The sequence below is a fragment of the Nyctereutes procyonoides genome, unplaced genomic scaffold (genome assembly GCF_905146905.1).
Source record: "Nyctereutes procyonoides isolate TBG_1078 unplaced genomic scaffold, NYPRO_anot_genome, whole genome shotgun sequence".
NCBI classification, from domain to species: domain Eukaryota; kingdom Metazoa; phylum Chordata; class Mammalia; order Carnivora; family Canidae; genus Nyctereutes; species Nyctereutes procyonoides.
The window spans coordinates 23,202,897-23,222,601 of record NW_026575049.1 but is presented as its reverse complement, the minus strand read 5'-3'; the positions used below and the strand labels follow the sequence as shown (position 1 = coordinate 23,222,601).

The following is a 19,705-nucleotide window of genomic DNA, read 5'->3' as shown; positions in this document are numbered from 1 at the left end:
TGTCTTTTTATCCCATATCTTTTGGGAACACAGAAGTGGATTTTTTAGAACTCACTATGAAGTCACGACTTACAGATTTTGAACTGGGTTTCTCGAAAGAACCCCCAGAGGCGGACAGCACACTCAAGCCAACTATTTCCCAAGATTCTCAGGATAGGTATAAGATGATACACAGGGACCGCTCTCACCTAAGAGCACTGGATTAAATTCTCCTTAATGTTTGCAACCACTGACTTCCATATACTCCTTTACACACCTTTATTCTTGGTTATTTGGGTCATGCTCTCCTACCTTATGCATTTAAGGTTATATATTGCTGATCTGCTCTATTATGCTTCCTTCACCAATAATAACTGGCCTGGATCTAGGCCTTGCTAGTGATAGCCACCATCCTAATTCTTGAAATAAATCTTCCCAAGCTATTGCTAGGGAAATCGATATTGAAAGCCAGTATAAAATATATCACACAAACCTTACGAATTATGACATTTTCTGTAGACAATATGTAGAAGAGAAGGAGAACGCTCTTGAGCTGGGCGAGGCGAATTCAGCTATCTTGTGACGTATCTGACTGTTTATCACAACACCACCCATGACACATCCCTACAGCTTCACCAAGGTGGATCCCATCTCTCTTATGTGGTATCTGGCTCATCAATGCCACCCAGGACCACAGCTGATGGTTCTGGGGGGCTATTAGACTGGTCCAAGGGCATGGCTCCCCCAAAGCCTCAGTGAATAATTGAATAATGCCATCTTGCAAACCATCTGAGGACAGAATTCCCTTCTGAGGGACACAAATGATACCTGGTGAAGCAGCCCGTGGAGGCTGCTGGTCCTATCCATAGGAATTGGGCAGCTCCAAGCAGTCATCAAGAATGTGCCCCTTGCTTTGGGTGATAGGGTAAATAAGACAGCCTATGGTGTGGCACAGGAGGCATGACAAATCGGGCTGACTTCCTAGTGTGAGCACTCATGGTAACAGTAAGAGCTCAGATTTTCTCTTGACCAACTGGGGAGATCGTCACTGCCAGCACTTCACTTTGGACCTGGATGCACAGCAGGGGTAAGGTGGGACAAACCACGCTCAGGTTATAAGGGAAAGCCACCTGAACACTGATGGTGGACTCAGGGAGTTGGTGGAACCACTTTTCTTGGTCAGCCCTGGGAACTCTTGGGTCATGGGTCTACAGGGTCTTCGAGTGCCTTCTAATAACACTTTGTTATGCTTCATCATCTCAGTCTTCCCACATCTCATGTCCAGAATGCTAACTGCTTCTGTGTAAATCACCATGAACCTAGCAGATGACTTAAGAGAAATGGTATAAAATCACGCTGACAGACAGTGACCAATCAGACCTCCGCTGATGACTCTGCACAGGGTGGCAGCATGGAGACCCAGACAAGCGCTGGTGGCCTCTCCTGCAGCTCTGACTGAGGGACGTACCACCAACAGGGTGCTGAGGATAAAAGCGCCCCTTCCCCGTGTCCCTAGAGAAAGCCTGCTGGCCCAGCAGCTTTGGTAACAAGGCAGTACCAGACCTGGCACGACCTGATCAATCAGCAGACCAGCCTTTGAAAGCCAATCCATCCGTGACTTCCCAGGCTTGGAAAGTGAGCCCACAGGTGGCAGATTCACCCAGTGATGAGGCTTTTAAGGCTGGAGTCAACCATTCTTCCTTCGTACCCAGCACAAGCCATGCTCCTGGGATGCACACCACTTGATCCACGCTGCCCCACACAGGCTCCTCCCTGCAACCCGGACGAGACCAGCGGTTTGCTTTGCTCAACAGGATCGCCTGAACATCACTACAATCCTTATTGAGGTAATCGATACATTGAGCTTTTTGATCTCAGATGCTAAGTGACTACGGTGTCCATTCTTCAACACTTTCACTCATTCATTCCACAAACATTTACTGAGTGCCTACAATTGCCAGGCTCTGTTGTAGATGCCGGGGATACAGCAGTGAATGAGACAGCAGAAGCACGTGCTCAGCTATGTGGAGCATATATATGCCATGTCTAGCGGCGGGAAGCACAATGGAAGGAAAGACAGTGAGGAGGCGGGGGGTGGGGGTAGGAGGTGGTCAGGGAAGGCCTCCCAGAGCACACAGCTACAGGGGCGAGGAGCCCTCCAGGCCAGGAGGGGAGCGCCGGAACAGCCATGTGGTTGGTCGTGGGCAGTACCCTTGAGGTCACTGAGGCTGCAGGGTTGGATGAGGGTGAGGGCAGAGGGCCATCAGGCCAGGGTCTGGTAGCCTTTGGGCCATTCTAAGAGCTCTGGCTTTGCTTCCACATGAAGAGGAGCCATGGAGAGCTCTGAGGAGAGAGGGACACAGTCTGAGTCAGATTCAAAAGGCCGGCTCTGGGGGCGCCTGAGTTAAGCATCTGACTCTTGATCTCAGCTCAGGTCTTGATCTCAGAGCTGTGAGTTTAAGCCTCATGTTGGGCTCCATGCCGGGCATGGAGAAAAAACAAACTTAAAAAAATAACAATAAAAGGCTCGCTCCTGCTGCCCTGGGGATGTTAGAGAATGGCAGGGCAGGATCTAAGAGCCATTTCAGGGCTGGGCCCCAGCATCCTGTACGGGCCTTGTGCAGGGTGGAAATCATGTGTTTGTAGAACCAATGAATGTAGGGGATTGTCTGGAATGTAGCCTAGAGCTTCCAGAGCACACCAGCAGGGGACGCAGGAACCCCGAGCTCTCCAGGAGCCCACATTCGCTTCCTGGGCTGGACATTGTGGGGCCGGTGGGCTGGGGAGGTGGTGGGTCTGCTCAGACCCAGGTGCTCCCCCCAGACTCTGATGCTGCCACAGCCTGAGTAACTGGCCCCTCCGCTCCCCTGGCTTCCTGGGGCCACAGCTCTGGCTGCATGGGCCTGACCCTGACCCCGAGATCTTCACTTCTGTGTCCCCTTCCCCCTGCAGGTCCGGTTCGGTGCCTGTGGTGGACACCCACCATGCTCTCCCACCCATGTCCCCTCTTCTTCTGCAGGCCCTCCTTCGCCTTAGCTGTATCCCTGTAGCAGAGATCCCTTCCAAGAACCACCCTCCCAGGTGAGGCAGGCCCCGTGTTGCTCACCCCACGGTCACCCCACCCTGAGAGGTCACTGCCCTTTGCATCTGGGCATCAGGTGCAAAGGGGGAAGCCAGTGCCCAGGCCCTTCTTCAGGGGTTGTGAGGGCAGCGATGGCCTGCCCCGGGACACTCACCCACACAGTCCTTCTGGTTCCAGTGGAGCCTCCTCCCTGGGGGGCAGACACATTCATAGCTGCCCCTGGTGTTGATGCAGCCCTGGTCACAGCTCCCATTGTTCATGCTGCACTCGTCCACATCTGAAAGCACAGGTGGGAAGAAGGGTGTCAGGGCAGGAGGCTGGCTGGTGGGCAGGGTCACCCAGGACGAGGGGGCCGAGAATCCCCTGACCCTGCCGGCAGTCTGACACTATCATCGGACGCAGACATGTGGCCACACACACCACACACAGGAGTGCACACACACAAGGCTGATGGACACGGACACCAAGCCGTCTCCCTCCCCCAGGAACCCCAGCGGTTTGCTGAACTCGAGTGGCTGCGCCCGGGCTGGGGGGAGGGCAGAAGGTGGCACAAAGTTAAAGTGCTGAGTAGGTCTCGTGGGCAGGGGTCGTGAGGTATCTCTCGCTGGGTTGCACAAGGCTTTTCCCAGGCTGTTTCCTTCTGTGCAACATGGGCCCCAGGGTAAGAAACTGCCTCCAAGGCTCTTCCTTCTCTGGTCACGGAGGAACCAAAGCACCTGCTGGAGATGGGGAGAGGGCCTGGGCCATACTCATGCTGGGGTGCCTGGCTCTGAGCATCTGGGCGGCGGAACTTACAGAGTGGCAGGCCCAGAGGACCTGGTGCCCGGGCTTTTGGGGGTCCAGGAAGAATCTGTAGCCCAGCCTAGTGTACCCTCCCCCAGTACCAGCTTGATCACTTCACACCTGACCCCACCTGACCCGCAGAGCCCCCACCCCCAGCAGAGGGAGTGTGGTCACAGGAAATGAGGAAATCCCAGGGCCTCGGGGCCATTCTTGGCTCCCCCACCTTCATCTGCCATGCCTGCACATCTCCAAGTCCCATCGTCCGTCTGTAGCTAAATACTTCTAGAACCTTCTTCTTCTCTGCACACACCCCCATCCTGTCCAAGGTCAGTAGCTCTGGCTCCCATGCCTAGAGCTATCTCCCTTCTGGTGCCTCGAGTTCCATTCTCCTAAACACGTGGCACCCAGAGTGATCTTGTTACCTGAGCATGCCCACGTCACACCCCTACTTAAACCCTTCAACAGTCTCTCATCGCGCTGGGAAGAAAACCCATGTCATCTGCAGGCCTTACAAAGCCCTGCTTCCTCCCTGTCTGCATTGCCCACCATGTTCTCATTCCCTTATGGGGCTCCACCAGCTGCTTCGAGGTCCCTCTATGCTACCTCAATGCCTTTGCACTTGCTGACCCTCCTGGCATGCTGCCCCTTGGCTTGGCCCACTTTCCTCCTGTAGGATCCCCCTGGCCCCATCTCCATACGCTGTCCTCATCTGTTGTCACCCTCTCCCACTGGGACGAATCATCTACGGGAGTCTGTGCAGTGGCCATCCCCTGTTCTGGACCGAGGATCCCTTGTAGTTGCCATTTTGGGGCCTATGCCCATTACCTGGAGTGAGGCCTGCCACCTAGGGGGTCCTTGCCACTCCCTGCCCTTATCTCCCTGACCCCTCGCTCTTGGCTGAGCCACTCTGCCCACCAGAACGCAGCATTGCTTAGGTCCCTTCCAGGCCCTCCAGGGTCAAGGTTGGGGTCAGGGTGTGGGGTGCAGCATAGGTGGCCGTGTGGCCAGGCGCGTGCCTCAGGGGGGAGGTGGCCCTGGTGGGCGGGCTGCAGACCTCCGCAGTGGGTTGTCCCATAGAGTGTGTAGCCACGGTGACACAAGCACTGGAAGCTGCCAGGGGAGTTGATGCAGATGTGGTCGCAGGTCCGCTCGAAGGAGCACTCGTCGATGTCTGTGTGGCCACAGGGAGAGAAAGTTCAGGGAGGAGTTTCAGGGTGCAGTGGATGGGCATAGCCTGCCACTTGCTCAGTCACTCAACGAACATCTGGGCACAGACCGTCCCTGGGCCCTGAGGCTTAGGGCACAGCCGATCCACAGTACCTGTTGGTCCTCTTGTAACCGCCTGACTTGGCAGTTTGTGTCCATTAACCTTATATTTCCGGGTTACAAGCTATTTCCCATCTCTTCTGGAGGGGGGCAGGGTAAAAGTACCTTGAATATAAGGTATTATTATGAATCACTGCCATTTTAATATCATTCAATTGTGAATAGGGTAAATATTTAATTCACCTCTGCAGGAAATTGCTAGGGGCTTGCCTGAGGCAACAAATGAACTGGGACATTTAACTAGACCTCTTGGATGCTTGACCAAAGTGTGTTTTCCTATCATTCCAAGATGTCTCTTGAAAAAACAGCCCAAAGAGAAGGAGTTACGGGGAAAACATGCTATCTATAAGGGATAACAAGATAGCCTCGACAGTGTGTGAAATCTGTTCTGAGATTCCTGGTGGCTGGGGTGAAAAAGGAAAAAGGGTCATGCTTATTACCAAAAAAGAGGAAATGAATCACATGCTCATACAAGACAAGTGTGTCCTGGCTACAGGGGAAAATGTTTCTCATGGGACAACTGATGGGGGCTCCTGAGGGCAAAACAGCCACTGACCCACCTCTCCATAGGCACCATAGTTGGAGGTCGTCCCCTGAATTTATTAGCTCTTGCAACCACATGCGTTGATGATACGTGTGTATTTGTAATAATTCTAGTGCAAGGAAAGAATCAGACTGGGTGCTCAAAGGAGGATGTGATCCCTCCCAGGAGAGGAATCTGGAGGATCCCCTGGTACCTCTGGTACCTGGACTCGACCTTGAGGGCTGAGATGAGCTTGGAGGGAAGGAATGAAAGCGGGGGAAGGGGTCTCTGAGCAAAGGCTGGGAGGTGGCAGCCCAGAGCACTCTGGGGTTGGGAGGTGTCTGAGGTCTCCGTCCCAAGGGCCTGAGTGCCAGGCAAAGGAAATTAGAGACCAGGGTGGGGCTGGAGCGAGGTTGGGACATGGCCAGAGCCCCAGGGCCTCAGAGAGAGGAGCCAGCAGAGGGTGGAGAAGACTTGCTGGAGCCCAGACAGACACACATCATGGCCTCCTCCTCAGTGGCAGCCCACCTCTCTCAGGGACAGCTGGGGGTGCAAAGTCAAGGGCCCTCTCTTAGCCCTCCACAGGATTTGGGAAGGCAGATGGAGCCACTAAGTCAAAGTGCAGGAGTCTGGACAGGTGACATGCTCCCAACGGGCCTCATGTCCTGAGAGGAAGACAGAGCCGGGATACCCATCAAGGGAGGAAGAGGCCGAGCTGGGGAGGGGAGGTGACTAGGCTCCGGACTCTCCCTTACCAGCCTCCTGCTCCTGCCTTCCTCGCCTGGTGCCCTTGAGAGGGCACATCCCTGGCCGCTCAGGGCCTCCTGCTGCCCTGGGGGCCAGCCCTGAGCTGCACTGATGGGGGGGATGCAGGCCCCACAGCCCCACTCAGCCATTCAGGTTGTGCAGTGTGCCATTATGCAACGCCATGCAAATGAGAGGACTAGTCTGGAACGGAGTCATTGAGGATGAAATTGAGCTATGTTCCTGCCACACAGGATACCCTGGCTCCTCCCTCTGTACTTTCTCCCAAAGCGGGTCCCCAGGACACCCCTGCCTTCTTCTCAGTGGCTTCATCCAGTCCCACAGGGCGCCTTGTGGTCTCCCAAACTCCCCTTGGGTGGGTTTATCTCCCTGGCTCCCCTGGGAAAATGCCTATTCACCGGTGTCCCCTCCCCCAGGAAGCCTTCCCTGACCACTCTTTCCGCTGCCCATCTCTGGGCTCTCACTGCACACCGGATGTCCCCTGGACTCGTTCTGGGCTGTGATTCCTGGCTTCTGCCCAGACCTCACATAACCGGGAGGGGGGAGCCTCCTGGCAGGTGCCCCGAACCCTAAGGACTGCAGGAGAGCGCCTGCAATGCGCCAAGCCTTCCACCAGGTGGCGCCAGCCCACCTCGAAGCCTCTGAAGGAGGCCCCGGGCTGCCGGGGCGCTGAAGAGCTCTGCTGTGCCGCCCCCCACCCCGACACGCGCCGATGCGCCTCCCCGCCTCAGTTTCCCACCTGGGTGGGTTCTGAGGGCCCTTAGAGTCATGAATCCTAGAGACGGCGGGGAGGGCAGGTGCGCACTCGGAATGGTCAGCGGGGCTGAGGCACGGGGCCCTAACCTCCCCCCAGGAGCCCGCGCAGGCCCGGGAGGGCGGGGACACACGGGGCCCTAACCTCCCTCCCAGGAGCCCGCAGGCCCGGCAGGGCGGGGACACACGCGGCCCTAACCTCCCCCCCAGGAGCCCGCAGGCCCGGCAGGGCGGGGACACACGGGGCCCTAACCTCCCTCCCAGGAGCCCGCAGGCCCGGCAGGGCGGGGACACACGGGACCCTAACCTCCCCCCCAGGAGCCCGCAGGCCCGGCAGGGCGGGGACACACGGGGCCCTAACCTCCCCCCCAGGAGCCCGCAGGCCCGGCAGGGCGGGGACACACGGGGCCCTAACCTCCCCCCCAGGAGCCCGCAGGCCCGGCAGGGCGGGGACACACGGGACCCTAACCTCCCTCCCAGGAGCCCGCGCAGGCCCGGGAGGGCGGGGGGCACGGGGGTGCGCGGGGCTCACCTTGGCACGTGCGCTCGTCAGTCAGCAGCTTGTAGCCCTTCCGGCAGCCGCACTCGAAGCTGCCCACCGTGTTGCGGCAGAAGTGGTCGCAGCCCCCGTTGTTGGTCAGGCACTCGTTGATGTCTGCGGGGGGCAGGGGGCCAGTGGGCTGGGCCGCCACGTGGGAGGCTGCCCCGCCCCCACGACCCCCTGCGCCCCCTGCCCAAGGCGGGCGTCTGGGGCCTGGCGCCCAGCCTCGGGGGTATGGAGACTTGGGGAGCCCAGCAGGCATTCATGGGATGGAAAGGAGGGGAAGTGATGGCTGCTGTGCGGGACAAGAGGGTGGGCACCCTGTGGGGGGGGCAGTGCGGCCTGGGGGTGGGCCAGCCTTGGGGAAGCTCCTGTGCCCCTGGAGCCTTGCCTACCCGGCTCTAAGACAACCACAGTCAGAAGCACATCTTGGACAAGCACCCAGCACAGTGAGGATTAGATGAAATAATGGTCCTGCGGTGCTGGTGCTTAGTGAGTGCTCAGCCAACAATCAGTAGCTTTAATGTCCCAGTTTTACTGATGGAAGAAGGAGGCTTAGAAAGGTAACAGGTGCTCCTGGGCTGGCCGGCTTCCCCCTCCAATGCTGCCTACTGGTTTGAGCAGTTTCTTCCCTCAGGATTTTAAGGACTTGTGGCTGGACCCTCAAGGTCACACGGCCTAACTCCATGCAGTAACTGATCCCTTGCAAGCATCCCTGCCACTTGGCCTCTGCTTGCATATCTCTAGTGATGGGGGCTTTCTGCCTCGCAGCATGGCCTGTTGGCTGATGCATCACATGCTTCCCCGACTCCTATGACTTCCCTCCTGTGCCCCCTTGCCCTGCTTATCTGGCCTTTGCTTTCTGGGCTCCAGGCCAGCCTGACAGACTGTGACATCAGAGACCCTGATCTAAGGTGTCTCTTCTTACTCCAAAGTTCCTCTGGGGCCCCAACCCCGAGGCTCCCCATGCTGACACGACGCAGCAAGTAGTAGCAGAGCTGACTTTCAGAATGGTGTTCTCTGATTTGGAGGGGGTGAAAGGAAGTGAAGGAAACCAGCTCCGAGTTGGCCAACGGCAGAGCTGCTGACTCCAACTCTGGCCCTCGCTGAGCCTGTCCTTCGCGTGAAGGCCCGGGTGCCCCTGTCCTGTGTAACTGGCACTGCCCTATGAGCAAGGTCCACCTACCCCCTTTTGTGCTGAGCCCCACGGAGAAGGCTCTTTCCCATCAGTGACTCCAAATCCTGGCCTCACTTTTTTTTTTTCTCAAACCAAACAAGCTAGATCTGACACCTGCAGAAAAGTCCTAAAGCAATGTTCCCACAGGATATTCCTCAACAACAAAACAAAACCCAGGTGTGTGGTCCAGTACACTAGAAGGAGGCCTTCAAAGACAGCAAGGCTGGGATGCCCCCGTGGGCAGTTGTCAGAGCCTCTGGGAGAGGAGGCCACAGCAAGCCTGGCAGGGGCGGACTCCAGAGCTGCTTTCCTGGGAAGCCCCTGAGGGACCAGCCTCTGAGCAGTGCAGAGCACCCAGTGGGCATGCCCCTGCATCTCCTCACCCTTGGCTGCCCCACCACCACCCCAGGCAGCTCCACCCCAAAGACCCATTCTGTTTGCATATTCTGGTGACTTTGGCACCAGGAAGGTGGCCAAGGAGGGGAACCTGGGGTGGTCCCCAGTAAGTGAGGCCTGCAGATCACCAGACCTGGCCCGGAATCCTGGCTGTGCCACTGCCTGGGTGACTTCACCCCTCTGAATACAGCAGACACTCTATGTGTGTGCACCGAGATGATCACTAAGAACAATGCCTTCTTAGGTCCGGGAACGCTGCACACGGCCCATGTTCCAGGAACAGAAATGCCTAAGGGTGAACCCATGCCCCATGGCAGGTAGTCAGACCCTCCGGTGGTCACTGCACCTACTGGGCACCACCTCATCCTGGGGGCCAGGCCAGGCACTTTCTGGCAACGTCTTACGTGATCTTCAAAACAACTGGGGGACCAGATCCTCCATTTTACAGAGGGAATCACAGCTACACGCAGGAGCGATTGGAGCCCAATCCCCCACAGCTGTCTACAAAGACAGGCCCTCTCCAGAGCACCAAGCTGACCCCACAGCCTCCAGAGAAAGCAACATTAGGTTTAGTTGAGGGCCCGTCCCAGGCAGAGGCTTGGGCATCTCCGTATTCTTGTCCCCCTGGGGATTATAGGAAGACAGGGAAATTTCTAGCTAAAAGCCTCTGGCAGGAGAATGGAGACCTGTCTCAGCTCTGTCCCAGCCAGCTGTGTGATCCCGGGCAGGAAGGGTACCTCTCCGAGCCTCAGGTTCCCCATCTGTGAACTGGGCTGGCAACAGGTGCCTCTCCCAGACTACATGTGCCGAGGTGGGCTGCTCACTCAGGAATGCCTCAGGCCTTCTGGAACCCCAATCTCACCCCCTCCCTATTCCCATCCGGCCTGTCAACGGCAGGGGCTGTCATGGCAACCAGACAGGCCATGGGAGGCATGTTTGCTTGAGGCCAGGCTGGTGTGGCAGTTGCCTGGGGATCAGAGTCAGGGAAGCACCCCCAGCTCTAGCCACGGTACAGTCACGCAGCCCCTGGACCTTTGTTCTGACGAGCCCCGGGGTGCAGCCTCTGCCCTGCTCTCTCCTTTCTGCCCTTCTAAGACTCCTCTCTTTCCTCACTGTGCTCACACTGCCCTCAACCCCACCAGGCAGCCAGCAGGCCCCCTACCTGTTTACAAATTTCCAGGGCCCCCGGTCATCCCAGGATAAAGGGCCAGCCCTTCCCTGGGCATCCCGGGCCTGGATGCTCTGCCTTCCTCTTTCTGTGTGCTTGGCCTCTGCCTCGGCAGCCCAGGCCCCACACAGCCTGCCCCTGGAAACAGCTGCCTCCGTGGGAAGGTTTCCTTGACATTCCCTCCAGAGTTGGCTGTCCCCTTGTCACGGGGCCTGCCCTCAGGAGGATGAAGACACAGAGAGGGGAGCTGGCTCCTGTCTGGAGCCCCTGGGCCCAGCATGTGGCCTGCACAGAGAGACTGCCCAGCAGGTGTTCACTGAGTGGATGAAGAATGCATTAGCTGGAGCAGCTGAGAGAAGGCTGGGGTCCTGGGCTACCCAGGAGAACCTCAGAGGCATTGCCGCGATCAAGCATCGGGGGAGAGGTAGCTGTGAGCTACTGTTCTGGCTCCCCTCTGCCCATCCCATGGAGGGGCACAGCCTGGTAACCCAGGGCCATGTGGAGGGCTTCCGGGTGGGAGTGGGTGGCTGTAGCCCTAGAGCAGCCTCGTGGGGAGGGCACACTGCTGGGCTTGGCCTGCTGGGCAGAGGGCAGGTAAGGGAGCGGAGGAAACAGGTGGTGGGTGGGAGTTCTCCCGGACTGTTCTAGAAGGTGAAGGGGCTGGTATCTCTGAGGAAACCCAGGCTCCAGCTCAGAGAGTCGAGGCCCCAGACCTCCCTCCTCTCAGAGGGGCCAATTAGCAAGGTGCCCCCTTCCCAGTATCAAGCGGGTACAGCACTGAACAGGGGCCCTTGAGGCTGGACCCCTGCACTGTCCACACTCTTGAAAAGCAGCTTGGGACAAGTCCTCCAGACAACCCCACAGCCCCCATGTTCCAGATAGAACACCCCCACCTTCCTGTGCCTGTCTCCACCTGTCTGTGTGACCCCTGTGTGCTCAGGGATTTCAACTCTGGATTTTCCAGGACCTCTGTTACCTTTCCCCTCCAGCCATAGGTCTGGCTTCACAATGACTTTTGGCTTCCAGAACACCTTTGAATTACTCCTTTGATATCTTCTTCTGGGCCCTTGCCAGGACCAGGGTGCACACACCCACTGGGGAACCGAGGCCTTGGGGCTGGGGATTCCCAGTGGGGCTCGCCCTGCCAGGTGCCCGCGCCCTGACCTGCACCTCTCGTCTGACCCGTGAACTTGGGCTGTGAGCACGAGGCTCTAAGACGCCAAACCTGGGGTCTGGAGGTCAGCCGTCATTGTCCGGTGTCCTCTGATTTGAGGACGACATTTACGTGAAGCAGTTTTAGACTAGTCCCACGATCCTTAAACTCTGACTTCCAAGACAACATCTGGACTGTTCTCGACCACCACTGCCAACGCCTGGTTCAGGCCAGATGATCTCCAGGCCAGGTGATGACAGCAGCAGCCTCACTGCTCTTCTAGACCCTGCCCAGAGAACCCCATCCAAGCTGTGGTCCGGGTCCTGCTCAAGATGAAGACCTGAGTCTGAGCTTTCCCTGCCTGGTGGTGTCTGGGGACTCACCAAAGCCTGGAAGGATGAAGGGCCAAGCCCTCCCCAGCACACAGGCCCTGTACTGTCTGGCCTGGCCTCCTGCATGTCTCACAGACCTGGGCATGCTGGATGCCTTTGGGTCCCTGTGCCCCAGCCTCTGCACAGCGGCTATGGTGCCGCTGGAAATGCTGCCCTGATAAATGCCTCTCCCTGTGCCCTCCCTGCCCTGGCTCTCGCTCTTCAGCTGGGTGTACATCTCCATCCAGCACCTAGCAGTCAGTAATACACGTTTATCTCAGTGATTTTAAAAAGTGAAGAACTGTTTTCTGTGTGCAATAGAAGATCCCCAGGGAAGGTCTGCTTCATTCACCTGTCTCCCTGGCCCCTGCACAGAGAAGGAGCCCAGAAACCCCATCTGGTATGGGGGAAATGAAAGGACCTCTTGACTGCAGGGCAGCAAGCATGAGGAGGTCTGGCAAGGGCAAAGGGCAGAGCAGGGGAGTCCTGGTTAAAGGGCTGAAGTGGTTCTGGAAGAGCCATGGGAAACAGCGTGGGGGGGCTTGGATTGGTGGGCCTCCGGCTGTGGGGGGGCTCCTCTCCCCTAGACACTGGGTGGAGGTGGGTGGGTCAGATGCCCCTCAGGCCACTGAAGGCTGGGTGGGGGCAGCAGAGCCCCCCAAAGTGCTCTACTTGGGCTTGGCTGCCGATGCAGACAGTTGGCTCCTGGCACCAGCTCCCTGAGCCCTGCCCATCCCTGTGGTCCCATGCCCGAGGGGGATGCAGAGTAGCCTGACTTTACCCTCTCCTGCCCCAGTGCCGAGGGCACCAGGCCAGGCCTGCTGTGTCACCGCTGGCTGTGAGGACGGCTGGGACTGTGGGGAGCCCTGGCTGGTCCCCTGGCATCGAGTCCAGGAGCTGAAACTCGATTCTGAGTGAGCTGAGCAGTGGCTACAGAAGGGCTTTCTTTTCAAATAAACAGGTGGAAGGACTGTTATTCCTGTCAATAATCCCTACTTTCTTCCCAGCAAAACAGCTAGGAAGGAGGAGTCACAAGCTATTTTTTACAGGCTTAAAAAAAGCCCACCTCGGACTATTTAAGATCACCAGAAGCCTCTGCTGTCCATGTCTTCACCCTCTCCTCTGCCCTTCCGCTCGCTGCCTTCCGGCCTGCCCTGCTCCCTGACAAGTGGGAGGCTGGTGGCCCACAGCTGCGGGGATTTGAAGGGCCAGCCTGGAGCCCAGTGGGGCTGCATGTCCCTCCCTTGCAGGGTGACCCCTTCAGTCTCCAGAACCCTGCCAGCTCTCACTTCCCTGCTCCCCTCACTCCTTGTTTCCTGAGGGACCCCTAACACCACCAAGCACCCCCGGAGGCCCTCAGGAACTCTGTGGGGTGAGTCAGGGAATAGGTGGGAAGAGCAGAGCAAGCAGTCACTTCCAGCGGCTGAGAGACTGGCCCATTCCTGCGAGATCCTCCCATCCGCCCATCCTTCCAGAGCCTCATTTCTAATCACAGGTGGAGGTCCTTCTGCATCCCCGGTCCCCAGTTGGGAGCCCCCATAATTTCACTCCTCCGGAGACAAGGACACACAGCATCCTCATTTTGCTAATGGTGACAAGAAGACAATCCCATCCTGGTACCAGCAGACCTCCCAGGGCCATGCTGTTGCCCCAGCTCTGCCAGCTACTGCCACGAAGGCAGGTGAGGGTGAAGAGATGGCTATATCCCCCTCTGCTCCCCCCACCCCCCCTGGGACCACGATGAGTCCCTGTGGGCCCAGGGGGTCCTGCAGTGAAGCACTGACCCTCCCTCTTCATGGCCTCTCCAGCGAAGTGCCAGCGACTGTTGACCCCCGCCCTCCCAGGCAGCCATGGCCACACACCCAGAGCGAGCGTGCAGCCCCCGCCCCTGCCTGAGTGGCTCCACACTGACCTTTGCACGTCTTCCCATCGGGCTGCAGCGTGAATCCCACCGGGCAGCTACATCGCACGCCAGTGGCCGTGTCCCTGCAGGTCCGGTCACAGCCTCCGTTGTTTACCGCACATGTCTCTGGGGGGAAGAGACAGAGATGCTCAGTCTCCTCAGCTGGAAGCCACTGCCTTTCTCCATCCACGGGGGGGGGGGGGGTGGGGGGGACCTCCCGAGACAGGAGATCTGAATTTGAGTCCTGCCTGATACCCTCTAGCTGTGGGCCTCCCTGAGCCTATTAAATGGGAAAATGACACCATTCCTGTGGTTGCCGGTGAGGACCCACTGTAAACGGTGGGTAAATGTCTGCACCCTACAGGGGGCTGTGCTTGTGTAAAGGTCACCGCCGACAGGGTCAACGCTGCTGTGTGCAGCTGCCACGGAGATTAGCCTGGCTGGCATTTAACTGCCCAGGGCCAGATTCCTAAACCCTTGTCCTGCCCGGACTTGGGACTCCAAACCCAGACTTGTAGTCCCTGGGGCTCCCAAACTGGTCTCAGTATTGGACTGCCCTGTGGCCCTGGCCGTGGAGCTTCCAGGGCTGGTTCCTGAGCCCGCACACCATCCATCACCTTGATGAGGCACTCAGCTCAACATCTGTTCTCACTGAGCCATAAGCCAAAGGCGTCTGGTTTTCGTCCACTTGAAGCTTGTCTAGTGCTTTTTTCCCTTTTGCAAATTCAAAGGGCCTGGAGCAGCTGGGGCAGAGCCTAGGTCACTGAACCTGTCGCGTGGTGAGAATGATCCTCCCCAGGACTGGAGAAGGGGCTGGCAGGGCCAGGTCACCAGGGCGCAGGTGGCCCGCACACAGAGGAGCCCAGTCCTGGGCCTCTGAGCCTTTCAACCAGGGTTTCTTTCTGAGCATCTGTGTGCTTTGATCTTGTGGGAACTGTGCCTAAGTGGGCTTCCCCCCTCTCTCCAGTGTTGGGAACTGAAGAGCCAAGGCCCCTATCTTTTACAACCCAAAACCCTTGGCCTGCCCACCTTGGCTTTCTCTGGGCCCCTGAAGACTCCCCCTACCTGGTTTATTCTATCTGTCCCGTGGTGTCTGCAGTCCTGCAGGAATGATCACTGAATACATATCCCGGTAGCCAGGAGTCCCTGCTGCTAATTATACCAAATTCATGATGCCTTTCCTTTGAACTTCAACTTGTATATGGGGGGAGGGGGGCAGGGCTGGGAGAGGAGGACATCTGGCTTTCCCCTCTGTGTGTGAGTGTGCATCTCTGTGATTCTGCAGTGTCGTCCTGAAGCACTGGGGCCCTTCTGGAGGCTAATGCCTTCACCATGATACAAAAAGCAGTAACTCCTACTGGAGGGGGACGCCTGGGTGGCTCAGCGGTTGAGCATCTGCCTTCAGCCCAGGGCATGATCCTGGAGTGGCAGGATCGTGTCCCGCATTGGGCTCCCTGCAAGGAACCTGCTTCTCCCTCTGCTTGTGTCTCTGCCTCTCTCTCTGTCTCTCATGAATAAATAAAATCTTAAATAAAATAAAATTAAAAAGAAACCAAACTTCTACTGGAGGGCCAGTGACCTTGACCCTGACTCTTCCTGCCCATCTTTCCCTGTGTCTCCGTGAATTTTAGCCTTCCAGCCGGGTGTGGGCAGTTCTGAGAGCCTTCCTGCCACTGTGTATGCTGGCCCAGTGGCTTGGAGGCCTCCTGCCTGCTCCAGTCCCAAGGCCCAGCTCAAAGACCATGTCCACGAGGAGCCTCCCAAGCCCCAGGCACAGAAAGAAGGCCGCGGCCCTTCCCTGTACCAGGTTGGCCTTTGTTGGCAGGAGCCATGCTCTGGCTGGCATATGGCCTGCTCTGGTCCTCTTGTCTCTTCGCCCGACTGTTCACTGGGGCAGTGGAGGTGGGCAGGCCAGGGTGTGAGCTCTGGCTCTGTCAACCACTGAGTGACCCCGGTAGGCTACCCCTCGGGCTGGACACCTGGCAGGTGAGGATCAAACAAACTCCCCGCTTAACAGCCCTTGGTCTGGGTCCTGGCATGTAGTAGTTGCTTCACAAATGTTAGTTTGCCCTCCTGGGATTCTAACCAGAGAGGAAATTCCGCCTCTCCACCCCAAATCAAAGGGCCAACGAGCCCCCAGGTGCCTTTTCAGTCTTTCATGTGGGAGAGCCCCTCTCTGGAGAGCGGCCCGAGGACCTGCTTGCTCTCCAGGTGCAGGTAATTAACATCGGGGCCTGGGGCACAGCGGGACCTTCCTCAGGGACAGGGATGGTAACCAGGCCTCTCCGTGGTAGTGGAGGCGGGTGCAGCATGGGCAGCGTGGGACTGTGTCCCCAAGAAACGAACCTGGCCAAATGGGCTCCTGTCAGCCCCTTGCATCTGGAGGCCCCGATGGGACTTGGAATCGTGGCCTTCCAGAGTGAGGGGCCTCGGCACCCACGGGGCAGGCGGAGGCCAGGAGGGGCTTGGGGCCAGCGTGGAGAATCGCCCACTCTGCAGCCTCTGCCCTGTACTGTGCACACTTAACCTCCTGTGTTGCCCTAGATGATGTTTGGTGCCTAAACTCTAGGTTCTGGGTGAGGGGCTCTGGGCCCCTAGGGAAGGCCCTGTGGGGTGTTCTGGGAGCTGACCACTTCCTCCCATGGCACTTGGTTATGGCAGGTCACCTGCTCCAGTCCCTGCTCAGCCTTCCAAGCCTCACGTCCCCTAGGCTCCTGCCCCTTCCACCTCCCTGGCAAGGAATCTGCCCAGGACTGTGCAGCTTGTAGGTGGCAGAGCTGGCGGGACCCGGTGGGTCTGACTCCAACCCACCCGACAGTCCCAGGACCGGGACCCCGGTGTAGTACCAAGCAGGCACTACATTCTCCATACTCCTCCCTGACTGCTCTTATTCAGTGCTCCCTGTCTCTGAGCATGCTGCCCCTAGCTATCCCCTTGCCTGGGGCCCCCAGGCCTGCTCCTGCTGCTTCTTTAACATCTGATTCCAGCCCCTGCCCTTACTGCTGTTCTGCATCAGGCTACCACCAGGGTCCTCCTCTGTGACATTCACAGCCTTGCCACCTGTCCCTGTCTTCCAGACCACTGCCTCATTCTGGGTAGCCAATGCCTCTACGCTCCTGCAGTAATGCTAAGAGCCAATACTCACAGAGGCCGGGCCCTGTGCTGGGCAGGGGAGGGGGCAGTGGAGTGACCAGCCAGCAACCAGCCTGTCCTCTATGCTGCCCTGGCCACTGCATCTGCCCAGGTGCCAGCTCCCAGGGTCCCCTCAACAGCACAGGGTTGGTGGCTGTTATCATTCTGAGGTTAGCAGATGTACACAGCACAATGTGATACACACAGAAAGGAAGACGACAGAGAGTACCCAGTCCTCTGGGCTAGAGTAGGTGTCGGGGACTGAAGTCTACAGTTAGGACAGGCCAGCCTGGGTGGGGCTAAGAGCTTCGTCCCTGGGAGTTTCCAAGCAGAGGCTACTGGGAGCTGCTGAGGGAGCTCCTCGCCTTGAGTGGTGATCAGCTTGGGTCACTCCCCCTGGACCGCTATCTCAAAAAAGCAGCCTCGCCTCGGTTTCCCAAGACTAGAGGCCACCCAGGCCTGGTATTAGGCCACCACTGTCTCAGATGCAGAAACCAGATAGCCTGTCCTCCCCCTTGACTGCAGGATCACCCTGAATGCAAATGGCAAACATGAGCTGGGGGCTGCAGTGGTGTTCTCTGGCACTCGGGGGGCAGGGGGTGCAAATGTGATCCTGCCCTGTGAGGCAGCACCCCATCCAGAAGCACACACTGCCAAGGGAGGCTGGAGTCCAGGTGCCAGACCTTCAGGGTTGTGAAGGGGAAGAGGGCAAAGCCAAACCCCAGAGTGTTGTTCCAGGAATCTGAAGACTTTCCTTTGGGATCCTGTGAACCCTCTAGTCTCTCCCGGAACCTGCCTCCCCATGAGAGCTACTGGGTCTTTCTAAAGCCTCTCCTCTCCCCCTGGAGCAACAAGGGGAACAAAACCTCCTAGGGCACAGCCTTCTACTGCCTACAAAGGGGATCTTCTCATCCACTAATATCCACTGGCCTTACAGCAACCCCAGAAGCTGGCTTCTTCTTCAGACAGAGAAACTGAGGCTCAGGAAGTTAAATACCTTGTCCAGGCAGGATCAGCTGCATATTGCAAGGCCCCGTGCAAAATAGAAATGACGGCTCTTGCTCAAAAATAAAAAAATTTCAAGACAGAGGCAACAGAGCACTCAACCAGTGGGGGGCCTTTCTGAGGGCAGGGCCTGGGGCAAGGGTATGGGTCACACACCTGTGAACCCAGCTCTGTGTCTCAGGCCACTCAGTTATTTCGAGAAGCCAGTATGTGAACCCAAGGCTGTGGGACTCCAGACTGATGAGTGAGCCAGCCCAGGCCAGAGCCGGGCCTCTGATGTGGGCCGTCCCAGCAGCCTGTGGTGGTGGGGCAGCAGAGATGGTGCCTGGCCTCCTCGTCCAGCAAGAGGGGAGAAGCCTTACCCCACAGGGCTGGGCTGGAGGCTGGGGAGGCTGCCCTGGGGTGGGGCTTAAAGTGGGAAGGGGCCTGGGAGTAAACCAGGTGGGAAAACCCTGGATGTGTCACCTTTCCCTGGGGAATCGCTACTGTGGGCCAGGCCCTGCCAGAGGCACTAGGCAGAGACACAGCAGATGCAGGCAGGGGAGGCCAGCCCTGGGCTTGGACAGTGGGCCCCTGCCTGGGTTGGCACTGCCTGCTTGCTCTGCCCTAGGTCTGGGGCAAGGTCCGGCAAGGCCTGAGGAGGACAGTCTCTATTGCAGTGTGGTGGCTAAACCATGAGCAGTGGGGTCAGAAAATTGGGTTGCATACCTGGTCCTGTGACCTCGGGCAAGCCCCTTTGCTCCTGGAGTCTGAGCTTCCCAACATGTGATATGGGAGGTGATGGCATTTACCATGGAGTTTGTGCAAGGTCCACACAAATGTGGACGTCACAGTGCTTTGTGAATGGTCACAACAGTGACCACATGCTCACCCTCGAACCTCTGCACGAAGTCTTAGCACCCAGTGAGTTGCTGATTCATCTGGGCTGCTGCTCTGTGTGGGCAGATGTGCCACAGAGTCCCTGGCTTTTTGGACACCTGAGTCTAGCAGGGCAGCAGATGCTCTAGGTCACTGCTCTAACCACCGCTTTGGGAACGACTCCTTAGTGCTGGCTGGCTGAGTGGGAAGAGCTGGAGCTGAGCCGGACGCTGCCCCAGGCCTCAGGGGTCAACGGTTCACCAGGGGAGACAGAATAGGGCCTGGACCCTGACCCTCTCACGGGAGTCTGGGCCCACCTCCCCTGGGCTCACTCCATCACATCCAAGGTCCACAGATGGCTCCCCTGGGCCAGGCTTGTGCACCCCTCACAACTCAGGAGACCACTCTAAGTTTTCCTGAGCCCTGCTGGCTCCCCCAGGCCCCAGGCTCCTGTTCTGGTGGTGGTCCTCCCCAGAGACCACTCTGTCCCCAGGAAGAGCTGTGTCAGGGTGACCCCATGCCCAGCACAGGACCAATTACTGCTGAATGCCGAGATGAAAAAACAAGCCTCTGGAGGAACGAGGTGGAGCGAGGCCCCAAGCTGGGCCTGGCAGGAGAGGGTGCCTGAGATGAACGGATAGCACAGAAGACCTGGGAGTCCACCAGCACCAGCAGAGTGATGGGCACTGGGCGAGGTGGAAGCTCACATGGGCTGACCGCAGGCGAGTGACTTCACCTGGCTGAGAGTGCCTGGACCAGAACTGGACGTGGGGCCAGAGGCCCAAATGCC

At 58.0% G+C, this 19,705-nt stretch overlaps 1 protein-coding gene across 2 annotated transcripts in view; it reads right to left on the bottom strand.

Annotated features, from left to right (window-relative positions):
* Nucleotides 1–19,705, bottom strand: part of SCUBE1 (signal peptide, CUB domain and EGF like domain containing 1) — a 142,629-nt gene that overhangs the window by 27,138 nt on the left and 95,786 nt on the right. For both annotated transcript variants that reach the window (XM_055328942.1, XM_055328943.1), the window contains 4 exons: nucleotides 13,930–14,046; nucleotides 7,744–7,866; nucleotides 4,899–5,015; nucleotides 3,216–3,338 (listed from right to left, as the gene is read on the bottom strand). In XM_055328942.1, the coding sequence (XP_055184917.1) occupies nucleotides 3,216–3,338; nucleotides 4,899–5,015; nucleotides 7,744–7,866; nucleotides 13,930–14,046 (480 nt within the window). The remainder of the gene's footprint in view (nucleotides 1–3,215; nucleotides 3,339–4,898; nucleotides 5,016–7,743; nucleotides 7,867–13,929; nucleotides 14,047–19,705) is intronic.